Here is a 22,098-nt window from a genome sequence, read left to right on the forward strand (position 1 = left end):
TCTTGTTGACATAGTGACGTACACAGAGCAAGATTATCAACTAGTGCTTCCTTATCTCTCGGCTGTCCCATCACTGCACACTAAATAGGTTAATTACTAACTAGTTATTCAAAGAATTATAGAGCCAAGCTAGCTGTACAAACTTTTGTTTTTGTCTCAGAGCTGAGGGAACGAGTTTGACATCAGCTTTTTTTTAGTGGCAGGAGTGGCCCACTACATGGACTGTTGGTCTATAGTGAGTGAGATGTTTTGTATCTAGGCTTTTGTCCTATTTTCAGCCACAGAAATTGAGTTATAGTGACAGAGTGAAAATGGCCTGTCGGGCCTGATCTATGTATTCAATATAAGGCTTGGCTGTCTCCCTGTTCTTTTTACTTTCTCCTCTGTCTGGTTTGATGGCTGCTTTCACTTTATGGCTCACTTTAACTGTTCTTCTGCCCTTTCTCCTTTTTGTTTCCTCTCCTCTCTGTTGCTAATCTCAGTAATGGGCCAGCAGCTTGTTGTTCCCACATTATTCCATCAGTTTAAAATGGGGACGCTAAAACTACATTATGGCGTAAATATCACAGCCAGATGTACACACACCTGTGTGGGTGTGAGTGTGAGAATGTTCATTTTAATCCTGTTTGCAGCAGCTTCTTTTCTTTGGCACTGTACTTTTTTTAGTCCTATATCTGGGTTACCTTGCAGCAGCTTCGCTGCAGAAACATAAACACCCAGGACCGGTCATTGCCTGGATCTATTCCCAGCATATTCTCTAAGCTGCGTATCTGTTTGTTCGAGCAGGCAGCTGCTCCACAACAGCAACTTGAGCAGCAGTAACGGCAGCACAGAGGACCTTTTCCGAGACAGCATCGACTCCTGCGACACCGACATCAATGAGAAAGTATGACTTTATGTTTCCTTCTGTGTTAGTTTGCTCCATGTATTGATTTGTATGACTGCGCTTTTCTAAACAAAAGTGGACTGCTCATTGGATGTGATCATGTCAGATCAGTGGAAGTGAAAAACTGAGATACTAAACACTCACCTCCAGCATGTTAAAAATGCTACAACTTAATATGATACATTTACTAATTTCTGTCAGTTTTTTACATTTGCAAACTCAAGTTAAAAAGAAAACATTATGAATCTGTTTTCAATTACAAACTTGCCCTATTAACTTTATCACCTAATTTATATAGTTTATTTTGATGAGGGATATTTTTATGTTTTTCATGATGGCATGATTTTGCATAGGATTGTAACATTCAATTTAGTTTCTGGTGTAATTTCACAGTTTGTTTTTTTCTCAGGTCACTTCTCTTGAGAAGAAGGTGGCAGAACTGGAGAATGAGATCGTGCTGAACAGTGACCTCAAGTCCAAATTGAAGCAGGAGAACACGCAGCTAGTGCACAGGTAGAGGACTTTGTGTCTTTGCACTAGTCTTATCTTAACATAAGCATAAAATTATGTAACATGCATGTAATTTATACATACATATCTCTCTACTGACAACACTGTTTATGCTCATATATGCTATACTCGCTGTACATGCCAGCATATTAAAGTGCTGGTGTATATTTGCATTTGCACTTCTGTATATAGACTATTCTCTTCCAGCTACATGCTAACTGCATTTCACTGGCTTTGTACCAGTCCTCAGCACACTCGCATTAAAGTTGAATCTAGTCTAATTCATAGCAGCACAAAAGAAAATGAAGGGCAGATAATTTTACTGAAATTACGAACTTAAAATTGGAGCAGTGATTTAGTCATTTTCAAAGTAAGCTCGGTTTTTATGCTTTGTAACAAAAAAAAATAAATCATTTTGTCTGATGCGTTCATCATCCTCATCATCAGGGTTCATGAGCTGGAGGAGCAGCTGAAAGACCAAGAGACCCGGGCAGAGCAAAGTGTGCAGGAGGGCCTGAGACGCCACAGAGAGGCTTACAGCAAGCTGGAGAGAGACAAGAACACACAGATAGAGCTGCTGACCAACCGGTGAGAAACACACAGTTGCACAATTTACCGAGCACATTTCCCAATTATTTGTGCATTATCTCTTTTTTTTTTTATGTAAATATGTGAAACTCATTATAGTTTGATAATAATCTGAGAGAATTAGACACCGACCATATCCTGGATAATGATGTTTATGTCCCTGCTCGCTTAAGAAAACAAATGCAGAATGGAGAACTAAATGCTTAACAGCTCTGAGAGTCCTCCCGGGGTTTTAGTCATCTGCCTCTGGACAGCTACAGCATGTACTTTACCCAAAACAGTGCCTTAGCTGACTGTGTGCCACACTATAGAAATGCACGCTGACATACTGGATATTGTGTTTGTAGAGTTAAGCAGCTGGAGGAGGAGAATAATGAGATGTCCCTTAACCTGAACCGACTCAAGTCGCAGACGGAGAAGCTGGATGAGGTAAGTGTTACTTACATTTCCTGCTGTGTTTCCTGTTGCTCATTTAACCTTTTAAAGCCAGATGTATTATAGTTGATACATGGGTTTTTGTGAGGTTTTGAGACTTTTACACCATCAGTGTACTTTTATTTTCTGAAAAACCAAAATAAATTGCACAATTCATTTTTAATGAACAAATTGCAAAGAAAATAACTTATGTGGCAAATATGATACATGTAAAAACTCATATTTGCAAATTAATATTTAATTTATTTTTTAAAACATTTTGTCAGAAGGTGCAGTAAACACCAAAACAATTATTTTTTCTGCCATTTATTTCATGGCTTAGGCTTTAAAGGGTTAAGTAGTTTTCTGTCATTGGTTGTGTGTGTGAATCTCTCCAATTTGGTGTCTGTTTCTCTTGCAAACGCGCCGGGTTTTCTCATTTCTGTCCACGCTTGTGAGCACAGCGACAACTCCTTCAACATTCACATTCACAGCCTCTTAGTTTTGAACCACACCTCATTTATGAACTTGTATCTATGCAAATGACACCAAACCCGACTCTAGCTTACAAAATGTTGTGCAAGCAATTTATCACAGAATATAAATACGAACTTTATCTTTGTGTTGTTTGCTCAAAAGAAATACACTCCCATAACCCTGAGTACCAAACACACAGATAAATAAAGGAAAATAAAGTTCAAACTATAACTGTATGTATATATGTCTATCCTTAGGAGAAGCAAAGGATGACAGATAAGCTGGAGGATACCAGCCTGCGCCTGAAGGATGAGATGGATCTTTACAAGAAAATGATGGACAAACTGAAACAAAATAGACATCAGTTCCAGAAAGAAAAGGATGCCATGCAGGAGGTAGGAGGAAGTATTTTATGTAACCAGACACACACAGCAAGGTGTGATTGTTTGTTATGTTGCTCATTCAGTTTCTCTGTAACCAGTCTCTCGCTGCAGTTGTGTCAGCTGATACACTCACACCTACAATATACTGCCTCTGCACATTATATAACGTTTTTCATTCGTTCTTTCTGTGCTGCATAGCTGATAGAGGACCTGCGCCGAGAGCTGGAGCACTTGCAGGTCTTCAAGCTGGATGCAGAGAGGTCAGGCCGGAGGCCGAGCTCCTCCTCGGGGCTCTCAGACTTCAACAACAGGAGCAGGGAGGTGGAGCTAGAGCATGAAGTCAAGAGGCTCAAACAGGTACTGATGAAATGCTATTGTTGCTAAAACTCTCTAAAACCCTTCATTCAATGTATGTAAGCAATCTAAGGACTTGCAAAAATATCTAAATGCTGTTTTGATTTGATCGGATGACAGAAATGAGGAGTTTCTGCTATTTGAAAATATAATGTGTAGCTTTGCATGCATGTGGAGGTGGTAGATGCACAGAAGTGAGAAGCACAAATTAAGCCATCACAGACTGAATGTAGCGTAATTTATGAATATTTAACAGATTATTCATGTTTCATTTGATTAGAGTAGCAGTTTCATGTACCCTGGCTTCTTAGACTTGATTGATTCGAACTTTGAATGTGAATATTTTTGACTGATTTTATAAGTTATTGGGTCATAGGTATATTTTTCCACTATCAGTCACACTGAATGATGCATTCAATACAGTAATCGCCCCTAAAAATAGAAATTCAGCCCATCGATGGGCAAAAAAATGTCTCATACACGGTTATCACAACTTTTCATGAGCACCTTTTGTTTTTTAACTTTTTGTGAAGCACAACATTTAACACAGAGGAATAAGGCTGCCAGAGGAACATAAATCTTTCTGCTTGAGTAAATTAAGCTGTTTTTGTGGCTATAACCAAAAGCTGAAAATTGAGACTATAGTGCAACAGACTACATTCAGACAGAATACATTGTTGTGCATTATAAGTGCTGTGATCCCCGATGTACTGTGCTGATCTTTTAACCATTAAAGAGAAGTTCAGCGTTGCTAAATGCAGTGCCAGCTGCAGAGGACATGTGATCTTTATCTTTTCTTAGATCTGTGTGTCTGACATTTTGCCTGCTACAGTTACAGAGGCAGATCTTATTGTTGCAGTCCTGTTAAGTGGCCAGACCTGGTGTAAAGCAAACATTAGAGATAAGCAAGTAGATGGAAGTGTTTTTCAGATGTCCTCTCTGATAAAATGCATAAAAGCAGTCGTGTAGAAGCCTTCGTGACTTTTTATCACTCGTTCATATACATTAGAAATGTCACTTCAATGTTCCTAAGCCAGAAAAAGGCACCATAAAAATCTGGAGTTATCAAACCCACGTGGCCTTGAGGTAACTTTTAAATGGCACAGCCGGCCAGAACTGCTGATTCATTCAGTGTGCGCTTTATCAGTGGCTCAACATGATACGGTCCATGTTCTCCTGGCTTCGAGCCAAACTTGTCACACCTTTCAAGCAAGCAAGTAAAGGAGTAATAGCAGTAGTTTCATTCTGCCTCCATTCCTTCATTCTCCTCCCAGCAGAGTTACCAGCATGTCTTTTGAATTCGGACAAGTAATAAAACTGTCTGTGTTTTATATGTGATGGATCACGGCCTCTGTTCAGCCACAAGAAGGATGAATTCACTCTCTTATGCTTGCCTGTGCACCTTTTTGTAAATGTCTGTGTGTGTGTCCAGCGATTTGTGTCCCAGGACTTTCTTCCCCCTGAATTCCAGCACCTGGTGTTGACTGGGGCTCGGCTCCGTCCCGGTCTGATGGTAAAATTGCTTCCGTGACCTCTGACCTACCGATTAACCACTAATCACGACAATGGAGTAGAGTGAAGTTGTCCATGCTGACCGGGCGCTGCAGTTCCCTCACTAATGTTTAAGGATAGACTTAAGGGAAACGCAAACTGACCTCTCGTCAGCAGTTTAAGGCAACTTGATCGTGGCGCTTTCATAACACACCAGAAAAAGCAGGGAAGAGTTTGTTCTGTAACACGCATAACCCATGTTACATCTCGTAGGTGCTGCAAACATAGACATGCATTGCTGAGTTTGCTGCTACCAACAGCAGTGCTTTGTCAAATGGGTCGAGTGTGGCTTGAGTAGTGGTCTTTTCTTTTTTTTTTTTAAAGTCATTTTAATGCACTTTTATGCCCTAGGAACTTATCTTTTCCTCTCTCACTCTGTCCTCCACCTCTTCCCCTGATTTTGCATTTTAGGAGAACCAGAAGCTTAGAGAGCAGAACGAGGACCTGAACGGTCAGATCATCAGCCTCAGCCTGCATGAAGCCAAGAATCTGTTTGCCACACAGACCAAGGCTCAGTCTCTAGCTGCTGAGATCGATAATGCCTCCAGAGACCAGGTAAAATCAGTTATGCAGACTTATAACAAAGAACATGAACAACCCTGCGGCTACAATGTGATTTTTTTTTTTTGAATATTCTGCATCTTACTGGCAGCTTTCAGACAGGGTTTTATCTCAGTGTTTACAGGTTCCTTAGTTACAGTGAGAAATAGCTGTTTTTCAGGCCATATCACAGCAGTACGATATTCCGCTTCTACCTCTGTTTTACAATTGAATCTATATTTGCATAATGAGGAGAGCGTTACCGAGTTATCCTATTTCCATGTAGCTTTTAAATTTTATTTTCATTCCTTGTTTTCAGATGAGTTCAGTGTATTAGTTTTTTTCATAAGTGCATACTTTTTTCAAGTTAGCCTTTGTTGGTTGAAAGTTTTTTTTTTATTATAATACAGTCAACAGCCACTTTATTAGGTACACCTTGCTAGTACAATGTTGAAATTACTTTGATTCTTCGTGGGACAGATTGATGGAAATATTCCTCAGATTTTGGTCCATGTTGAAATGATAGCATCACAAAGTTGATGCAGGTTTTTCGCTACATCTCAAAGTTACTCTAATGGATGCAGATGTGGTAACTGTGGTGGCCATTTGAGTACTGTCAGCTCACTGCGATGTAACTGAATCATAGTAACATTTTTTTAAAATAACTTGTATTCTACATATTTCTCCCTAGTTAATGGAAGCCCTGAAGGAGCAAGAGGAGATCAATTTACGTCTGCGACAGTACATGGACAAAATCATCCTGAACATCCTGGACCACAACCCCTCTATTCTGGAGATAAAGAACTAGCAGTGACTCAACTGGAATGAGCGGCGTTCCTGATCTCAGGAGAGTGAGGATCATTCCAGTTGTCTGATCAGAGCAGGGTGACCTGAATCGGGGGGGAAACTGTACAGGAAAGCAGAGAAAAATAGAGCCAGTCTTACGTAAACAGACATGCACCGCCCTCTGCTGTTTGTGCCAAGAAGAGCGTCTCTTCCAGACTGTAGACGGGGATTCTGTGTTGAACTAAAGGGACTTTTCTCAGCCAGTGATTGTTCACTGACTGGTTATGCTACTGTGACTGTTCTACTCATCTTGTCCCATTTTTATTCTCTGTCTATGCTGTGAGCCGGAGTTAAAGTCACAAGACTGATCTCTTGTGAAAACCGCAGGAATATTCTGTTCCCAACGTACTTTGAAGACTCTCTTGATTTAGTACACTGGACATGAAAACTGGAACAAAAAAGCATATATAAACAGCTTTATCCTGATCTAAAGCTGTTTGGCATGGTGTAGACAGGCACAATAAGACAGTAGAGCAACATGACAAGCAGACTTTAAATCCAGAGTGAGACAGGCACCAAGACAGGTCCGGCTACTGTTGCCAGTCTCTGAGTGCGTGTGATGACATATTTGGACAAGTATGTGCTGAAAGAAGGTGGAGAAGCGAGGGACAAGCGGTCAGAGAGAGAAAAAGAGTGATGCCCACATTATAAATTGAAAACGATGAATTAAGGAAGAGTGTTGACCCTAAACAGGTGGGGATGTTACATGATAGGCCAGGTATGCTACCAAAAGAGGCTTTTTGTGAAGTCGATGAAGGTACACTGAAAGTGAAATTTCGTTTTTCGTTCACTCTTGCGCAGGTCTTCCACGAAACCACACTTCGTACGTCAATCAGTCCTATAGCAGTGAACAGTTTTCACTGAGAAGTGGCCCTTAATTGGTACGGATGAGTCGTTGAGTGTCGCTTTATGGTGCCGAAGCTGCAACCAAGGAGTGTCTTCAAACTGTAACTTCCATGGCTGCTATTTGCTAGCTAAACTCAAGCTTGATAAAAAGTCACTGTTGCTGGCAATAGACCCCAAATGATGTTGCACAGAAATATGAAGATGTGAATGTACAGTGTGAGGTGGAGTGACTGGTAGCCATTGTAACATGGTTTACCGAGTCGTCTTTTCTTGTTCAGTGACTGGGATACCGGATGTGAGCGTGCACAGGAGACTCACTTTTTGGTACAAAAGACTAGATTTGTCACATTTGCACCTACAGCAGGTTGCAGATTGTAGTTTAAGTCCCAATGACTCTGAAGCCCTCTTAAACTGTAAATATCACGAATGTACGATTCCTTATTAACTTTCTGTGTGGCCAAAAAAGCAGTTTTCAATAGAAACTGGTTAATACATTTGGCAACATGTGTACAGTATTTAGTACTGTTATATGGAGGGCATTGTTTTCAGAGGGGAAATGATTACAATCTCATGTATTATGTAATTATTCTAAACTTGAGTTTTGCTTCCTTGCACAAAAAAAAAGTTTTGTTTCCTTTTGCATGGTCACATTTACTTCTGTCTGTGCCTTTTGAGGACATTTTTCGAGATAATCTCGCTATAGATTTACGCTGTTTTTTGGAAAGTGTGTTTTCTGTCTATGTATGACATTTTCATGATTTGTAAATGTTGTAATTATCTAGTGATAATTTGTATTTTATGTGCCACTCACCAGTCTTTTTTCAGATTGATACTGAGAAAACACTTTTATACAGATTAATCAAGAAACTAATTGTTGTTGCTTAGCTGTCCTGTTTGCAGTATAGCACAAGGCTTTGTGACGTATGCAAGCCAGTTTGTCTTCTTTTCTTTCCTTTTTTTTATATAAACACAGTGAGCAATGATTTTTGAGTTTTTTCAAGGTTTTTGTTAGACTCAGTAAGTCCACTGATTTTCAATCAGCTTCAAAGTGGGTTTTTTATATATGGTTGTTTACTGTCTTCCTAACTTAAACGGTGACTATTATGAGCAATATTAACTTATTACCAGTACCTGCTGATCTGTGTCCTGTTTTGCATCTTAAATCTTTTCACTTTTAATCTGCTTATGCCATTCTTCAAGTAAAAAAACAAAAATTCAATGACACACTGAGCTGTAAAAACTGTCACAAACTCATGGCTTTTAGCTTTCCGTTATTAGGACTATCCAATTGGATGTAGTCATCTTAAATAGCAATAAAAAATGGCTTTGGCAGTGATGTTGCCTCATGAAATTTCTGTTACTTTCATTTGAATTCGGTTCTTCTTGCTTGTCATGAGCTTTAGTTTCTAAAACATAAAAACCCGTGTTGTGCCTACAGTGTATGCTGCTGCTGTCTTAGCTGCCATTATGTACTTTGCTGTAAATAAAAGTGTTTGCGCTGGCATGAAAATAGTCATGTCGCCAAATGAGAATGGGTTAACTTAAAAGTTTTATTTTATGTGTTTGTGTGTATTGTGTATTCACATATAGGAAATGTTAAAACTCAGGCAAGATTTACAACCTTTTAAGATTTGGGGATAACTCCTTTGAATACATGTGTGCATAAATCTATGTTTAATTTAATTTTACAGCTACGGGATTATCAAGTATAGGCTGCACCTCACAAATCAGAGGGTCTGAACAGCAGTGGGTGGTGCTTCTGTGCTCACAGCTGGAGTTGTGTAGCCTACACTAGAAAAACCAAATGCAAACCTTTAGATTGGTTTGAAGCTGAATGTGTTATAGGTGCCCTTTAAAATGGCTTTCCCTCCCCCCCTTCTCCACAGTGCAAAGCTTTCCTGAAGAGGTTAGATGCTAGCAGCATTGATGTTTTTTAATCATTGGTTTCAAACGTGTTTGGTAGGTTGATGTGAGGACACTGTGGAAAACAATCAAGCTCTTTCACACCTGACTACGACCTTTTCTTTGTGGATCTTGCTTTTTTGCATGTGACTGCTATGCTGAGACAGGAAATGACTTTATTTAAATTGTTGTCAGAGAGTTGTAAAAGTACAACTGTGTGAAATACCACATAGCATATCAAGTAAGATTTCCCTTCATTTGATCCAAGGTGGCAAACCATTCATTTTGACCCCCAGAGGAAAAGGGAAGCGTCACATGTCCACTTACATTTGTTTTTTTTAGATGATCCTTAAAATAAAACATTATTTTAATAGACAAATCATAGGCAAATGATAAATATTCTAATGACTTTTGCTTTTGACTAGTTGCTTTGAAAACTTTTCAACTTCCTTGTCTAAATCTATCCCCTTCATAGGGATCACCTTTTTCCATTTTATGTACAAATTTCAGGCATTTCTTCATGTCTAAGTGTAGTTTCAAACCATTTGTACTTAAGTCACACTTAAAGTATCTCTAGAAGAATCTTCTTATGATCTCGATGTAAAAAAAAAATAGGCTGTTGTTTCCAAATCAATCAAATCTTATGAAAATCAAGTTTGTGAATTGAGTTCACCACTAAATAATTACATAATCAGTCTTCCCACGTGACCTTTTGTTTTACTTTTAGAGATTTTGGTTCAGCAGCACATGAATGGTTGGGGAACAAAGTAAGAAAGGCAAGGCTGAGATACTGTGGACATGTAAAGGGAAGAAGATGGAGCTGCCAGACACGAAAACAGGAAGAGAAGCTTCATGGATATTTACTGAAAAGGGCATGCAGAAGGTTGGTGTGGCAAAGGAGGTAATCTGCTGTGGTGAGCCATAAAAGGAGCAGCTGAATAAGAAGCACATGGTGGTTCTAATGGAAACTTCAAAACCCCTTTCTATGTTTAAGCAATCGACATGTCAAATTCTTTACACACAGAACTCAAACTGGATCCTGGCTCACTTGAGGTCTGTCATATGTTACTTGTACCACCAGTACCCATCTGCCATAGGGCCAGGGGCAGAGTTCACCCTGGACAACTATTCACGCTCACATTTAGAATCATTAGAATCTAACCTAAATCCACTAACTACGTGTCTATGGACTGTAGTTACTGGGGACATTCAAACCCATGTGGACACAGCACGCAGAGGAAGGCTCTGGTAGGGCCAGGCATTGTAAGTTAGCTAAAGATATAAATGAGGTTGTGTATGTGGCTCATGGTTCATGTTATATGTTCATACACAAAAGAGGGAAAAAGCAAACCAAAACAATAGTTAAATAAACCTTTCTTGCAACATTATTTTCGAGCAACGACAGAAAAAAGTCATTTTTTATCTGATTTGACTGGGACTGGTGCTTTTATTATCTAGTTTTTACTTAATTTGACTAATTACATTACAGTTAATTTCGGTGTTATTAGAGAGTTTGCAGATTATAAATACCAGTTATTGTTTTATTTGTTATTCTTTATCTTCTTTCATCTTTATTTATTTGTACCTGCTCTCGGAGCAGCATTTGTGTACTCTGGCGCCTCCTATCGGCGAACTGCGCAGCTTCATTTGGTCAGCTGGGTGCCACGCGCGACTGGTGTGCCCGACACAGCGGTGCAGGTAAGAGTTCAATTAAAATTAAGCACAATGTGAGTGAAGATTTAAGGTAAACTTGCATGTGAATGCATAACTTGGTGCTTTCCGTGTATGTTATCTGCTCCCTGTTGTTTTCTTCCCACAGGACGCTCACAAACTTTTAGCAGCCGGCATGACGATAGCTGTCGATCACGGCGCTAAAGTTGTTAGCCCGCTAACAGAAAACAGGGCGCCTATGTTCACTGGGGTTAAAAAGAGTACAAAGCTAGCTAAGTGTCAGTTAGTATGTTTGGTTATTGTTAAGGAAACATTGTTTACGATTTAAATCATCTTATTTCTGTCATTGTTTACAGTTTTTTATTAACACCAATGAAAATGACTATTTTTATGACAGAAAAAAGTAAGAAAGGTGTTGACTGAAAAGGTTTAGGCTGAAAGTTTAGCTTAATGGACCACCACTGTTTTCTAAAGAGACACACCAACTAACTTTCACCAAAAACAATCATCAGCCAGCATATGCAATAGACAAAAAATGAATTGCACAGTTTTAAGTCATCATTAAAACCATTCCCCAAGTTTAGGCTTTTTATATAGCATTGTGCAAAAGTTTTGAGCCACCCTATCTTTTTTGGTATTTTAAAGGGAAAAAGAATGAGATGGGTGCAGAGATTTATTGAGCATGTGCAAACATAAATGGAAAAACAGTATGAGAAGCAAAAACAGGCTTTTTACAATTAATTGAATTCAATATATGGTATGGGATGCCTCCTTTTAGACAGATTTTCTTATAATTTCTTTAATTAGTCTTTAGAAGTAGTTTTCCAGGCATCCTGAAGGAAACCCCTAAGCTCCTCTTTGGATGTTGGCTGGCTTTTGTGCCCTCCTCTGACGAATTGATCGCACACTGCTTCAATAATGTTGAGGTCCCAGCTTTGGGAAGGCCAAAATTGTTAATGTTGAGGTCCCAGCTTTGGAGGGGGATTTTTAGTTCCACGTGGCTTTTACTTCATTGGCAGTGTGTTTGGGATTATTATCATGCTGAAAAATGAAGCTCCTGCTAATCAGACGATATCCAGATTTGTCAGCTAAAAGCTGCCTATTCACACTAAAAGTAAATGTTTGTGAATCAGACTTTAATACAGGAAATATGTTTAGAAACGTCACTAAAACCAACATTCCTTAGTATAAAGGGAAAGAGATTTGTCATTAATTTACATTTGAAAGTATTATGTTCTCAGTGTCAGTCACTGTAAGAATTAGGTAATCTCTTTGATATGTAAATAACACCTGAGGTCTGTTGGTGCTGTTAATGACATGTTTTCATTATTAACTAAAGTCTCTAAAGAAATCCAAGTATAACATTTGTGTCACTTTTGGTGTAATCATACTAAACTCTCACAAATCTATCTGAAGAAATTCAATGAATCTCTTCCATCCCATCTCTGTTTCACAGGTGAAGCGATGCCTCAGGCTGGTATGAACTTTGAGCCTAAAAGAAGGGGAACCTATCACAACAGCCGTAAAACCAATGATCTGATCAACAACATAGGTTTGGTTAATGGAGCAGTTGTTTACAATGGATGCTCAGCTTCTGCCAGCAGAATCAGTAGGAGCACACCAGCTGGCACACAGCATGGTCCTAAACCCACATACAGGATTAACGGTTATATTAACCATGGCTACAAAGGCAAGAGTACAAAAGCAGCACCCCCAGGGACCATCAAGAAACAAGGATGCAAAATTTCAGCTCTCTGTGATTCCCCAGCATCTGATGGAAACCGCAGTGAAGATCTCATGAGTGGTAACTCAGCCAAAGTTAGTGCTCCGCCCAGTAATATTAACCAAAAGGTACCAGATCTCAGCCTGTCAGCGTCAGGGAAGAACAAAAGGTGGAGGAGATCTAGACACAAGAAGAGGTACATCACTTACCTTAATCTTAAAGTTCTCAAGTCCAGCCTATATATACCTATATATGTTGATTCTACTTCAAATCAACACGTATTTTAATGGTTTTGCAGTGAACCATGAATAACAGCCCTAGACTGGCAAGTTTTACTACTGCAGAGGTCCTGAGACAGATAAGTAATACATAATGCTCAGCTGATGGAGATGAGTCAGGTTTACTCCCTTTTGCATAAAAACAATACAAACATTTGTGAAATAATGGGTTGTTCTAAAGAGCTCACTAAATCTGAGTGGGGTACTGTAATAGGATACTGTAATAAATCAGTTAAGTTTGTGAAGTTCTTCCCTTATAAATTACGAACCATAGCAACTCGGCCCTGAAGTACAGAACAGGGTGCATAAAAGTCAACTGTAAAGTTTGATGGAGGAAGGATAATGCTATGGGGTTGTTTTTCTAGGGTTAGCCAGGGTCCTTTACTTCAAGCAAGGGGAGTTCTCAATTCTATGCTTCCAGCTTCATGGGAACAGCCTTGGGAATGGCATTCCAGTGGGACTGTGCACAGAGCAAGGGAGATTCAGATGTGTCCATAGATTGAATATGTGAAATTATAAAAGCTCCTGTAGTGCAGACAATTTCACACTATACTTTTGTATTGGAAACAATCATTAAAAGTATTCCTGTACAAAAAATTATACTCATGAAGTAGAAGAATAAATGCTTTCAGTCCCAACTTCAGTGAATTTTCAGCTGAGACGACAGAATATTGAATCCTTTAGCTATTATTTTAGATAACTGCTTAACTTGCTGTGAGTAACATATGAGAGTGATATCAATATTCTTGTGCATATCTGTCTCTTAAATCTCCAGCCAGCACAGTATGAACACTAATAACATACTAGTTAGGCTCAAATCCGTCTGTAGATTTACGCACAGAGACTCAAGCAATATCATTCTGTCCAGGTAAAAAGCATAACTCTTTATGGATGCATTTCACTTGTTTCGGTGCAAATTAAAGTGACAACAGGTGCATTGGAGTGACATAAACATGTACAGCACGCTGGAGGTTAATTCTTTGCACAAAGGACCAGATAACTGTCCTGCTGCCCTTCTGTCACCCTGACCAGCTGCTCTTGTATACATGGCCCATCTTCCCATAGCTCTTTAATGCTTGAGACTGAGTGGAGAGATGCATCAAAGCTTCTTCCAGCACCAAGTATGGAGGTGCAAACTGAATGAGTTGTGCATATCATCTCATGCTACTAGCACAAAAGTGTCAAGAAACAAAGAGGCATGAGTTCACAATGGTTTCTACTTTCTAAGACACCGGTATTGGTTTAAATAACCTTGTGGTATGATGATTAAGTTTTTTTTCGACTTAACACTTTTGTTTATAGTTGTTACATTAATTTGATTAACCACATATAAAGTGTGGAGTTTCCAGTAACGGTACTGAATTATTATATTCAGTGAAAAAGTATGGGAATGGTAAATTATTTTTTTCGTCTCATTCATGGAATGACAGCATAAATTTAAGCATAAAAATACTCTATAATACTCATAAATATAACTTTATTTGTATAGCATTTTTTAAAGCACACAGTTACATTAATTCCAACATAATTGCTTTTATGCACACATCAGATGTAAACTGTGGCCAAAAATAATGTGAGAAAGATTAAGAAAATCGACCCTTTATAATAAGTTTTGAGCAGTTGTTTTAAAAAAACCACTCAATAAATAAACATTTACTGCCACTAACAACCAGAATTTCAAATATGTAATAAATTTTTCTTCGCTCTGATTATGGAACACTTTAATTAACATGAGCCCTCTTGCAGAGACAAAGAAGTCGTCTACCCGGAAAATCTTGCACCCGCACCCACAGAAGCGGAGGAAGACTGGGAAAAGGAGATCCAGGAGGGCACGCGCTCTGACCGGGAAAACATGTGTTTTGGGGCCAGACCTTATGGTAAAGAAAAACATTTTCATGGCATCTACTCTCTCCACAGTACAGTACTGAATTTGAATGTCTTAGTTATTGTATGCATCCATATGTATTCATACGTTTATGAATTTATGTTGCTGTAAGGTTGATTACTGAATATATCTTCACCACTGAGGTCAAACAAGGAAAACTTTAAAGTTTACCTGTTGTGTATTAGTTACAGCAGTAGTCATTACTTTTTCTCTCATAAAGGAAAACTGCTGAAACCAAAAGCCTTAGAAAAGCCAGTCTTGCCACACAGAGCCACTTTGAAATGGCTCCATGCAGTTATAAAGTGTTATCTACATTTCCTTTCATTTAAATGGTCAGATGTGCATAAAAGTGCCAAGATATATACTAAATTAAAAATAAATATTAGAAACAGCAAATTTCAGTCCTTCAGCATCCTGTTCTCATTGAAGCTGATGTTACTGTAGGTGTCAGTACTACTTTTAGGATTCAGGCCATTACAAGTGTGTTGCTGCGTGTTTTAGGTCCAGAAGACGTCGTCCATTTTGCTTTGCAGGACCTGACACTGAAGCAAAGGGACACAGCGGCCCTGCCGGTGTCAGTCGGTTACAGCCCAGCGGTGCACCACCCACACCCCCTGACATGGTCCCGTTACAGCATTTCCACTGAGCCAGACCAATTCGCAGACGCTGACTAGTAAGCTGGGCGTATGCCTATATGTTAGAATAATGGTTGATATGAGAATTAACAACATCTGTTTCTAAAAATTTGTTTCATTCTTATTTGGTTTAGTGGAAAACATTAAATTTAACTTTATAGGTAAAAGATTGTGGGGTGGAGTCTAGGTTACCATCTGGTTGTTTTTTATTGTAGGTTCTATTTTATATTTAAAATTCAGGTTTTATATTTGTTTTATATTACAACAAAATACTTTGAATTTTGTGATCTTAAAGGTTGGTTTTATTTTAACTACTACTTTTAGTTTCACTGCTGCAGTTAGTGCTGTTCCTTACACAGGTCATGGATTTCCTGTTTCGTTTTCATCTTATATTTCCATTCTTTTTCTTGTCTGTGCTAAAAGAGCAAAAATACTAGTTTTAACTGTTTCTTTGTGTTTTAAAATGCCTGAAATTGATACCATGTTGCTCATTTGAGCTGAAAGATCTGTTTAATCTGTTTATAAACACCACCTGTTCACAGCAAGTACATGAAGTAACTATTTTAATTTGACACTCATGGGATAGTCGATTTAACCAAGAAAGTATGGTTTGATTATGTAATAACAAAGTGATTTTTCTGGTGGTTCATATCATTTTTATTACCATAATAAATCACATTTTCTTCTAACTTGTGCTTAAACCTTGCATGTTTCCATCACCACTGTCAAAAAATGTTATTAAACAAGAAGGCCCACCTTTTTTCACCATTTAACCACAAACAAATGGATTTGATGGATTTCTTACCATCTGTTGCTACTTAAAGGCTCTTTAGAAGCAATGATGGCTTCTGGCCACTAGATGGCAGAGTGGATATAAGATTTTGCATTCTACTAGTTATTTCCATACACCTCAGGGAGTTCAATGGGTTCATTCCCAAGGACTTGAGAGACAGAGGCATTTACTTGCATAGTGCTCAGCCCATTTCTCCCTGGTGTTGAATTCAGAATGCAATAAGACACTGTTGCTGAGCTGATTAATGCCATTTAGTTGTACTAAATATGTTTACAGATGCAATGTCAACAATATTTTTATAATCAAATGGGTCCATTTAAAATGTTTTAATATGAAGTAGCTCTGTTTTTTTGTTGTTGTTTTTAAGTGTGAAAATCAAAAACCTTCAACATCACATCCGAAGTTGCTTTTGATGATTCCCTGCTTGTGAATTTGGTTGTTTATATTGGGAGCAAATATGACAGCAGGAATGGCGATGAGAGGGAAAGATGATGATACCCTTGTGCTGTACTGTTGTTTGCAGACACTTACAGATATAGTTTGGGACGGAAATGTTTGACAATTGAAACAATTTTCATAATTTTTTTCTTTGAACACAATAGTAGTTCTGAAATGAATCAATCAAAACCTGTTCAAGAGCAGATGTTCAGCTCTAATTCAAGCAGCTGAACAGAAATATTGCCTCAGCTGTTGAGGAATTACTGCCAGCTATACCCCGTCCCCTATTTTCAGGGACTCAAATGTATTTAGACAAATGAATAACAAATATTTTAGATTTCTTTGTTGAGGATCCTTCACAAGCAGTGACTGCCTGAAATTTGGAATTCATAAACATGACCAAGTAATAGGTTTCCTCCTTTGTGATCCTTTGCCAAACGTATACTGAGGCTGTCTTCAGTTGTTGTTTGAAGGATTTTAGGCCATTATGTTTGCTTTAAGCGAGTGGAATGCTGTTCTGTCAGGTTCAGATCAGACCAAATAACAGGTTTCCTCCTTTGTGATGCTTTGCCAGACCTATACAGTGACTGTGTTCAGATGTTGTTTGAGGAGCTTTAGGCTCTTTATGTTTCCACTCAAAGCATTCTGCCAGGTACAGATCAGGTAATTGATTGCAGAATAATCCACTTCCTGAAGTTTAAAATGTCCCGGGTTGCTTTCACAGTATATTTAGTTTCATTGTACATTGTCTGTCTAGTAAACTACATTTGCTACATTTGTCTGAATTTTACCAGCAGTTATATCCCTAAACACAGAATTCATCCTGTGTCTTCTGACCCAGTGTGCTTGAAAGGCATACATGACCATGCATCATGCTGCCTTTATTGTGTGTTACAGAGTATGTGTCAGATCATGAGCTGTTAAAAGCATAATCCGTCCTTTACTCTGGTACAGGCAGATCTTAGCTTCCTCTAGAGATATTGTTGGATAAATGGCTTGCCATTTTTTGGGTGTTTGTTCTGCAAAATTACAGGTCTGGCATTGCTGTTCAAAAACCTGAGAAATGGTTTAAATCTTGTAGTGTTTGAAGCCTTCCCTTTATCCCTTTGTGATATGTTCACCTTCTGTAACGTGTTGTTCAGCAGAGGCTGAAACTTATGATTTTTATTTTTTTTTCTTCCCATGGAAAGGATCCTACGATCATCCTCATTGTTGTCTTCCATAAACAATCAGACTTTATTATGTTGCGAAGCTCATGTGTGCTCTTTTTTTTATTTTTTATTTTTGTACCAGAATTATTTATATTGTTTCTCCACATTTTGTTTCTTTTCTTTTCTTTCTTTTATTTTTTTACAGTCTGAGGATGGCTATTGCACTGGCCTTTTACCTGCCTATTTGATTAGAAAATACAATAAAAATCTCCTTGCCTGTTAATAAACAGCTTTTGAATAAATAGTCCATTTACATGTGACCACTTAAAATAGGACACAAATAAAATAAATATTTAAAAAAATATAATATATTTTTTTAACCCCTTGAATTAAAGCTCGAAGTCCGTAGTTCAGTAACATTATGCCAAATTCTGCCCAAACATTTCAAAACTTTACAGCATTTTATTACTGATGGAGACTGACCAGTCATTGAGCACAAACCAAATACCAATGAAATGGTCATAAAAGTTTCAGACAGTGTCGAAAATGGGAGAAAGGTGGTGTCAAGTTCTTCAAAATATAGAGATGATTCAGTCTGGATGTGTCACTGTTTCAAAGGTTATTGTGTTCCATGTCCCAACAGAACGGAAAAATTTGCACGTTGTCTCCGTGTCTGTGTAGGTCTACTGGGGACTGTTTGTTTGCTACCCAGGGTTTGTGGCCTAGGTTAGATTATTTAGATTAAATTATTTAGTTTTATTAAAGATATTTTTAGTTTTGTTTTTTTTAGTTTTTATTATAGATATATTATTTATTTTATTTTGTAAATCTGTGAGCTAATGCAGATGTTTTTCTCACCGCGTCCCTATGATGGCCTCATAATAGCCCTACAAACTGCTCGAATAGCTTGTAGCATGCGCACACCTGAACAGGATTAAGCGATAGAAATTGGATGGATGATTTCCTGATTGTTCATTTTAATCTGTGCTTGTCTCCATCTGTTTGAAGCATTCATTTCCAGGAAGCTGACCCATTCTGAACGTCATTTTTAATTTACTGTAGCGATCATCACTCTTTGTAAACTTGGCTTACCCTACAGTGAAAATCCACTGCGAAGCAGAATTCACATGTGTTATTTGTTTGATCATAGACAGTTGATAAACACTTGTGGTCATGAATAGCTGCCTTCTGCGAAAAGAATCCAAAAATCCCAAAACGAACTTGGTGTCACTTTGACAAGATGCTTCTTTTGACATGAAATATGTCACTTTCACTGACTACATATTATCTTCTTTTCTAAAAATGTGTTTCTACATTCAAAGTCACCCTAAACGTGCTGGGTCTGTACCCTAAGACATCTGTTACTCATAGTCGTGGTGCTCGCTTTTAGCTCTGAGGTGCTGCTTCACATATGTAACCACCATTTGGCTTTCAAGGGATTTCCCTGAATGCTGAAGTAGCTGTAATAGTTTTGCATTACCATTTTGAGGGGGTGGCGATGGGAGCTCTAATGTTAAGAAATGGCATGTCTCCTAACATGTTGTAATCTCTATGAGGGATTAATACTCCTATATGTCCCAGTGGACCCTTGCACCACATCCTGTATTTGGACAAATAAGTAGATACAAAGGACCAGCCCTGCCCTGCTTGCCCTCCTACGTCCTCATTGTTGTTCATAATTCATCTGTTTTCACTGTTTTCCTTCCTAGAGTTCATCTTTCAATTGAAACAAATTAGATTGACGTTCACACACGGCACTCGCAGTTCACTAGCCAGCTCACGACATGGGATAATGATGAATTCTTGCCAGATATCCTCTAATTGTTGTAAAAATGTTCTCATGCTGACATGACTCTGGGAAATCAGCCTGAGGTCTTAACAGCTACATTTCTCAGATGTGAATCACCCCCCAGTTATTTCATCTGGATCCGGTGTGACCAGTAATTTAGCATTCATCGTCTTTATTGATCTGGCAACATAATGGTTTGTTAGGCTGGCACATGAAGAGACCCAGGAGGAGACAGGAAGCAAGAATGTGGTCAGTTCAATCCCCTGCAGCTAACTAAAGCAAACACACTGCGGTAGTGGATGGATGTTTGTCACAGTACTGACCATAATACTAAGTCAGGAGTCTGACTTTGATAACCTTGTGTATTTATATTTTTCTGTTATTTACTATATGGTCTTCCCAATGTAATTAAAATCAATCAAAGAAATAAAAGAAACATCCATCCATTCGCTTCCGCTTATCCTTTCCAGGGTCGCGGGGGGCGCTGGAGCCTATCCCAGCTGTCAAACATATTTTAACAAATAAAAAAATTGTAAATTATATCATAAAATGGCTGTAGACATATCATCATAATAATAACATATAATAATTTGATTAAAAATTCTCAAAAGTACATTTATTCCTTGTTCCATCTCATAAAAGTTTTATATGCCGTCTTTTTTGTTTTCATATACCAATAATCAGATATAATCTGCCTCTTTAACTGATATTCACAGTTAAATGTCTTAAACTTCAGCTGAATACAAAGGAGCATTCAGATTTCATCAGATACATGTGTACACATTTTAGTCTTCTAGTACGAAACCCTGCACATGTTATTGTGTAAAGTTCACTTATCTAAGGAATGTTTGAATAAGGAAGTTGAGTTTTGTTTTTTGTTTTTTTGTTGTTGTTGTTACAAAAAAAATCACTACCTTGAAAGTAGTCACTATTTTTTTTCTGCTGTCACTACTTAAATAAATGTTTGGCTGTCTGTTATCTAGTTTTGTTGTTGTTGTTGTTGTTGTTTTTAAATAGTCGCTAACAAATACAGATGTATTCCTGTTTGTAAGTAACATTTTCGTGTGTGTGTCTGTTGATTTTGGCTAACGGACATTACTTATTGTCACATCATCTAACCTAATTATACCCAATTATTGTCCGTGTTTAATGCAAGCATCCAGCATGTTAACAACAGCATACTGAATCAATTTAAGCAACATGTCTGCCAGTCCCACAGACAGGGAGTCAAAAAATATTAATAGATGCGCTAATGTTTTGTTAATTTAGGCTTTTTCTGCAGGATGAAAATAGTATCAATATTTTACAGTATATTGCATAGTATTTATGAGAGAAGGTAGAATTTGCTTGTTAACCCTGGAGATTTTATAGTTGAATCAAAGTGATGGAAAACATTGTATCACCACAAATGAGTTTGGCCCTTAAAACTTTTTTAAACATTAGTCTACAGAATAGAAAGAAATTTCACTGAAAAATTTATTCCTAGACAAAGGCACTTTTAACTAAGAAATGGAACTGTAACCAAATATTAAATGTGCAGCATTTTATAACAACATTAAAATAAGTTTTTCAGCCTGCGCATCTTTCCTCCTAATCCAAATATTGTTGTTCCACCACCTGACACAAATTATTCAGTTCCCGTATATATGCTTCCATATAAACAATCTGTAGTTTTTGTTCCATCAATAGTATGCACACCCGCCTTCCTCTACCTCTAAATGACCTCCCACCATGCATGATAAATTGTACAGCCAGTTCAGAAAGGCATCTAACGCTGTATTCTTCCTTTGTGACTCACCTCCAGTCATTGCTTTTTCATCTCGCTTCAGTGTGTCCGGTCATTTTCTGTGCCTTCTCTTGACTGATCTTGTAATGGTGTGTTGGCAAGTACAGAAAGATGTAGTACCGCCAGAACTAACCACTACAGAAACATAAATCGGCAGTTTTCGGGGTGTAGAGATTCCAGTAAATTTGAACAGTTACCAGCAGTCAACTAGTTAAAATTGGTTAAAGATGGAAATTTCAAGACCCTTTGGAAAAATATCCTCAGTGTGATCTGTGCCAGTTTAATTTAATTTGGGAATTTCTTTTTATTATTTTGGCAGCATTAAATATAATGACTTGTTGGCATTTTTAAGCCTCAACTTTAAGGAAATGGTGGATGGCTTTTATAGCTTGTTTTTGACTGTGAGGATGAGAAGACTGTTGAGTTTCCCTGTTGTTAGTTTCTGCAAAGCCACTTGTATCGCTCCCAAAGAAGAAGGCTCATAATTTCCTGTCATTGTGACTTGACCCAGTAGGAAGACAGCCAGAGTGCAGAGATCTGGGTGACAGACCATCAAGAAAAAAAACCCACACACAGCCTGTGGAAATAGCTGGCAGTAGTGACTGTAAAGGTTGCAATAGCCTGATGACAAAGCACTCTGTTTCTTAACTTT

At 38.2% G+C, this 22,098-nt stretch overlaps 2 protein-coding genes across 6 annotated transcripts in view; both read left to right on the forward strand.

Annotated features, from left to right (window-relative positions):
- rab11fip4b (RAB11 family interacting protein 4 (class II) b) overlaps positions 1-8,731 on the forward strand; it is a 49,947-nt gene extending 41,216 nt beyond the window's left edge. For 4 of the 5 annotated variants that reach the window (XM_005469944.4, XM_025908233.1, XM_005469942.4 and 1 more), the window contains exons 6-14: positions 787-886; positions 1,296-1,399; positions 1,844-1,984; positions 2,332-2,413; positions 3,133-3,270; positions 3,457-3,615; positions 5,045-5,125; positions 5,575-5,718; positions 6,395-8,731. In XM_005469944.4, the coding sequence (XP_005470001.1) occupies positions 787-886; positions 1,296-1,399; positions 1,844-1,984; positions 2,332-2,413; positions 3,133-3,270; positions 3,457-3,615; positions 5,045-5,125; positions 5,575-5,718; positions 6,395-6,511 (1,066 nt within the window). In that variant the 3' untranslated portion in view covers positions 6,512-8,731. The remainder of the gene's footprint in view (positions 1-786; positions 887-1,295; positions 1,400-1,843; positions 1,985-2,331; positions 2,414-3,132; positions 3,271-3,456; positions 3,616-5,044; positions 5,126-5,574; positions 5,719-6,394) is intronic. The other variant, XM_005469943.4, reaches the window with a different exon arrangement.
- A 2,141-nt stretch (positions 8,732-10,872) lies between these two features.
- Positions 10,873-16,178, forward strand: LOC100692714 (uncharacterized). The gene is made up of 4 exons (XM_013272996.3): positions 10,873-10,995; positions 12,425-12,887; positions 14,716-14,846; positions 15,356-16,178. Exons 2-4 carry the CDS (start codon positions 12,433-12,435, stop codon positions 15,526-15,528), a joined length of 759 nt encoding a protein of 252 aa, XP_013128450.1. The 5' UTR covers positions 10,873-10,995; positions 12,425-12,432; the 3' UTR covers positions 15,529-16,178.
- The last annotated feature ends 5,920 nt before the right edge of the window (positions 16,179-22,098 follow it).

This window comes from Oreochromis niloticus, linkage group LG6 (genome assembly GCF_001858045.2).
Source record: "Oreochromis niloticus isolate F11D_XX linkage group LG6, O_niloticus_UMD_NMBU, whole genome shotgun sequence".
Classification (NCBI taxonomy): domain Eukaryota; kingdom Metazoa; phylum Chordata; class Actinopteri; order Cichliformes; family Cichlidae; genus Oreochromis; species Oreochromis niloticus.

What these genes read in the sequence shown, in the direction of transcription:
- LOC100692714 (XM_013272996.3), top strand. Translation starts at nt 12,433, where the DNA reads ATGCCTCAGGCTGGTATGAACTTTGAGCCTAAAAGAAGGGGAACCTAT. An exon ending in AGATCTAGACACAAGAAGAG is followed by an intron (nt 12,888 to 14,715) that starts GTACATCACTTA and finishes GCCCTCTTGCAG; the next exon opens with AGACAAAGAAGTCGTCTACC. An exon ending in TTTTGGGGCCAGACCTTATG is followed by an intron (nt 14,847 to 15,355) that starts GTAAAGAAAAAC and finishes TGCGTGTTTTAG; the next exon opens with GTCCAGAAGACGTCGTCCAT.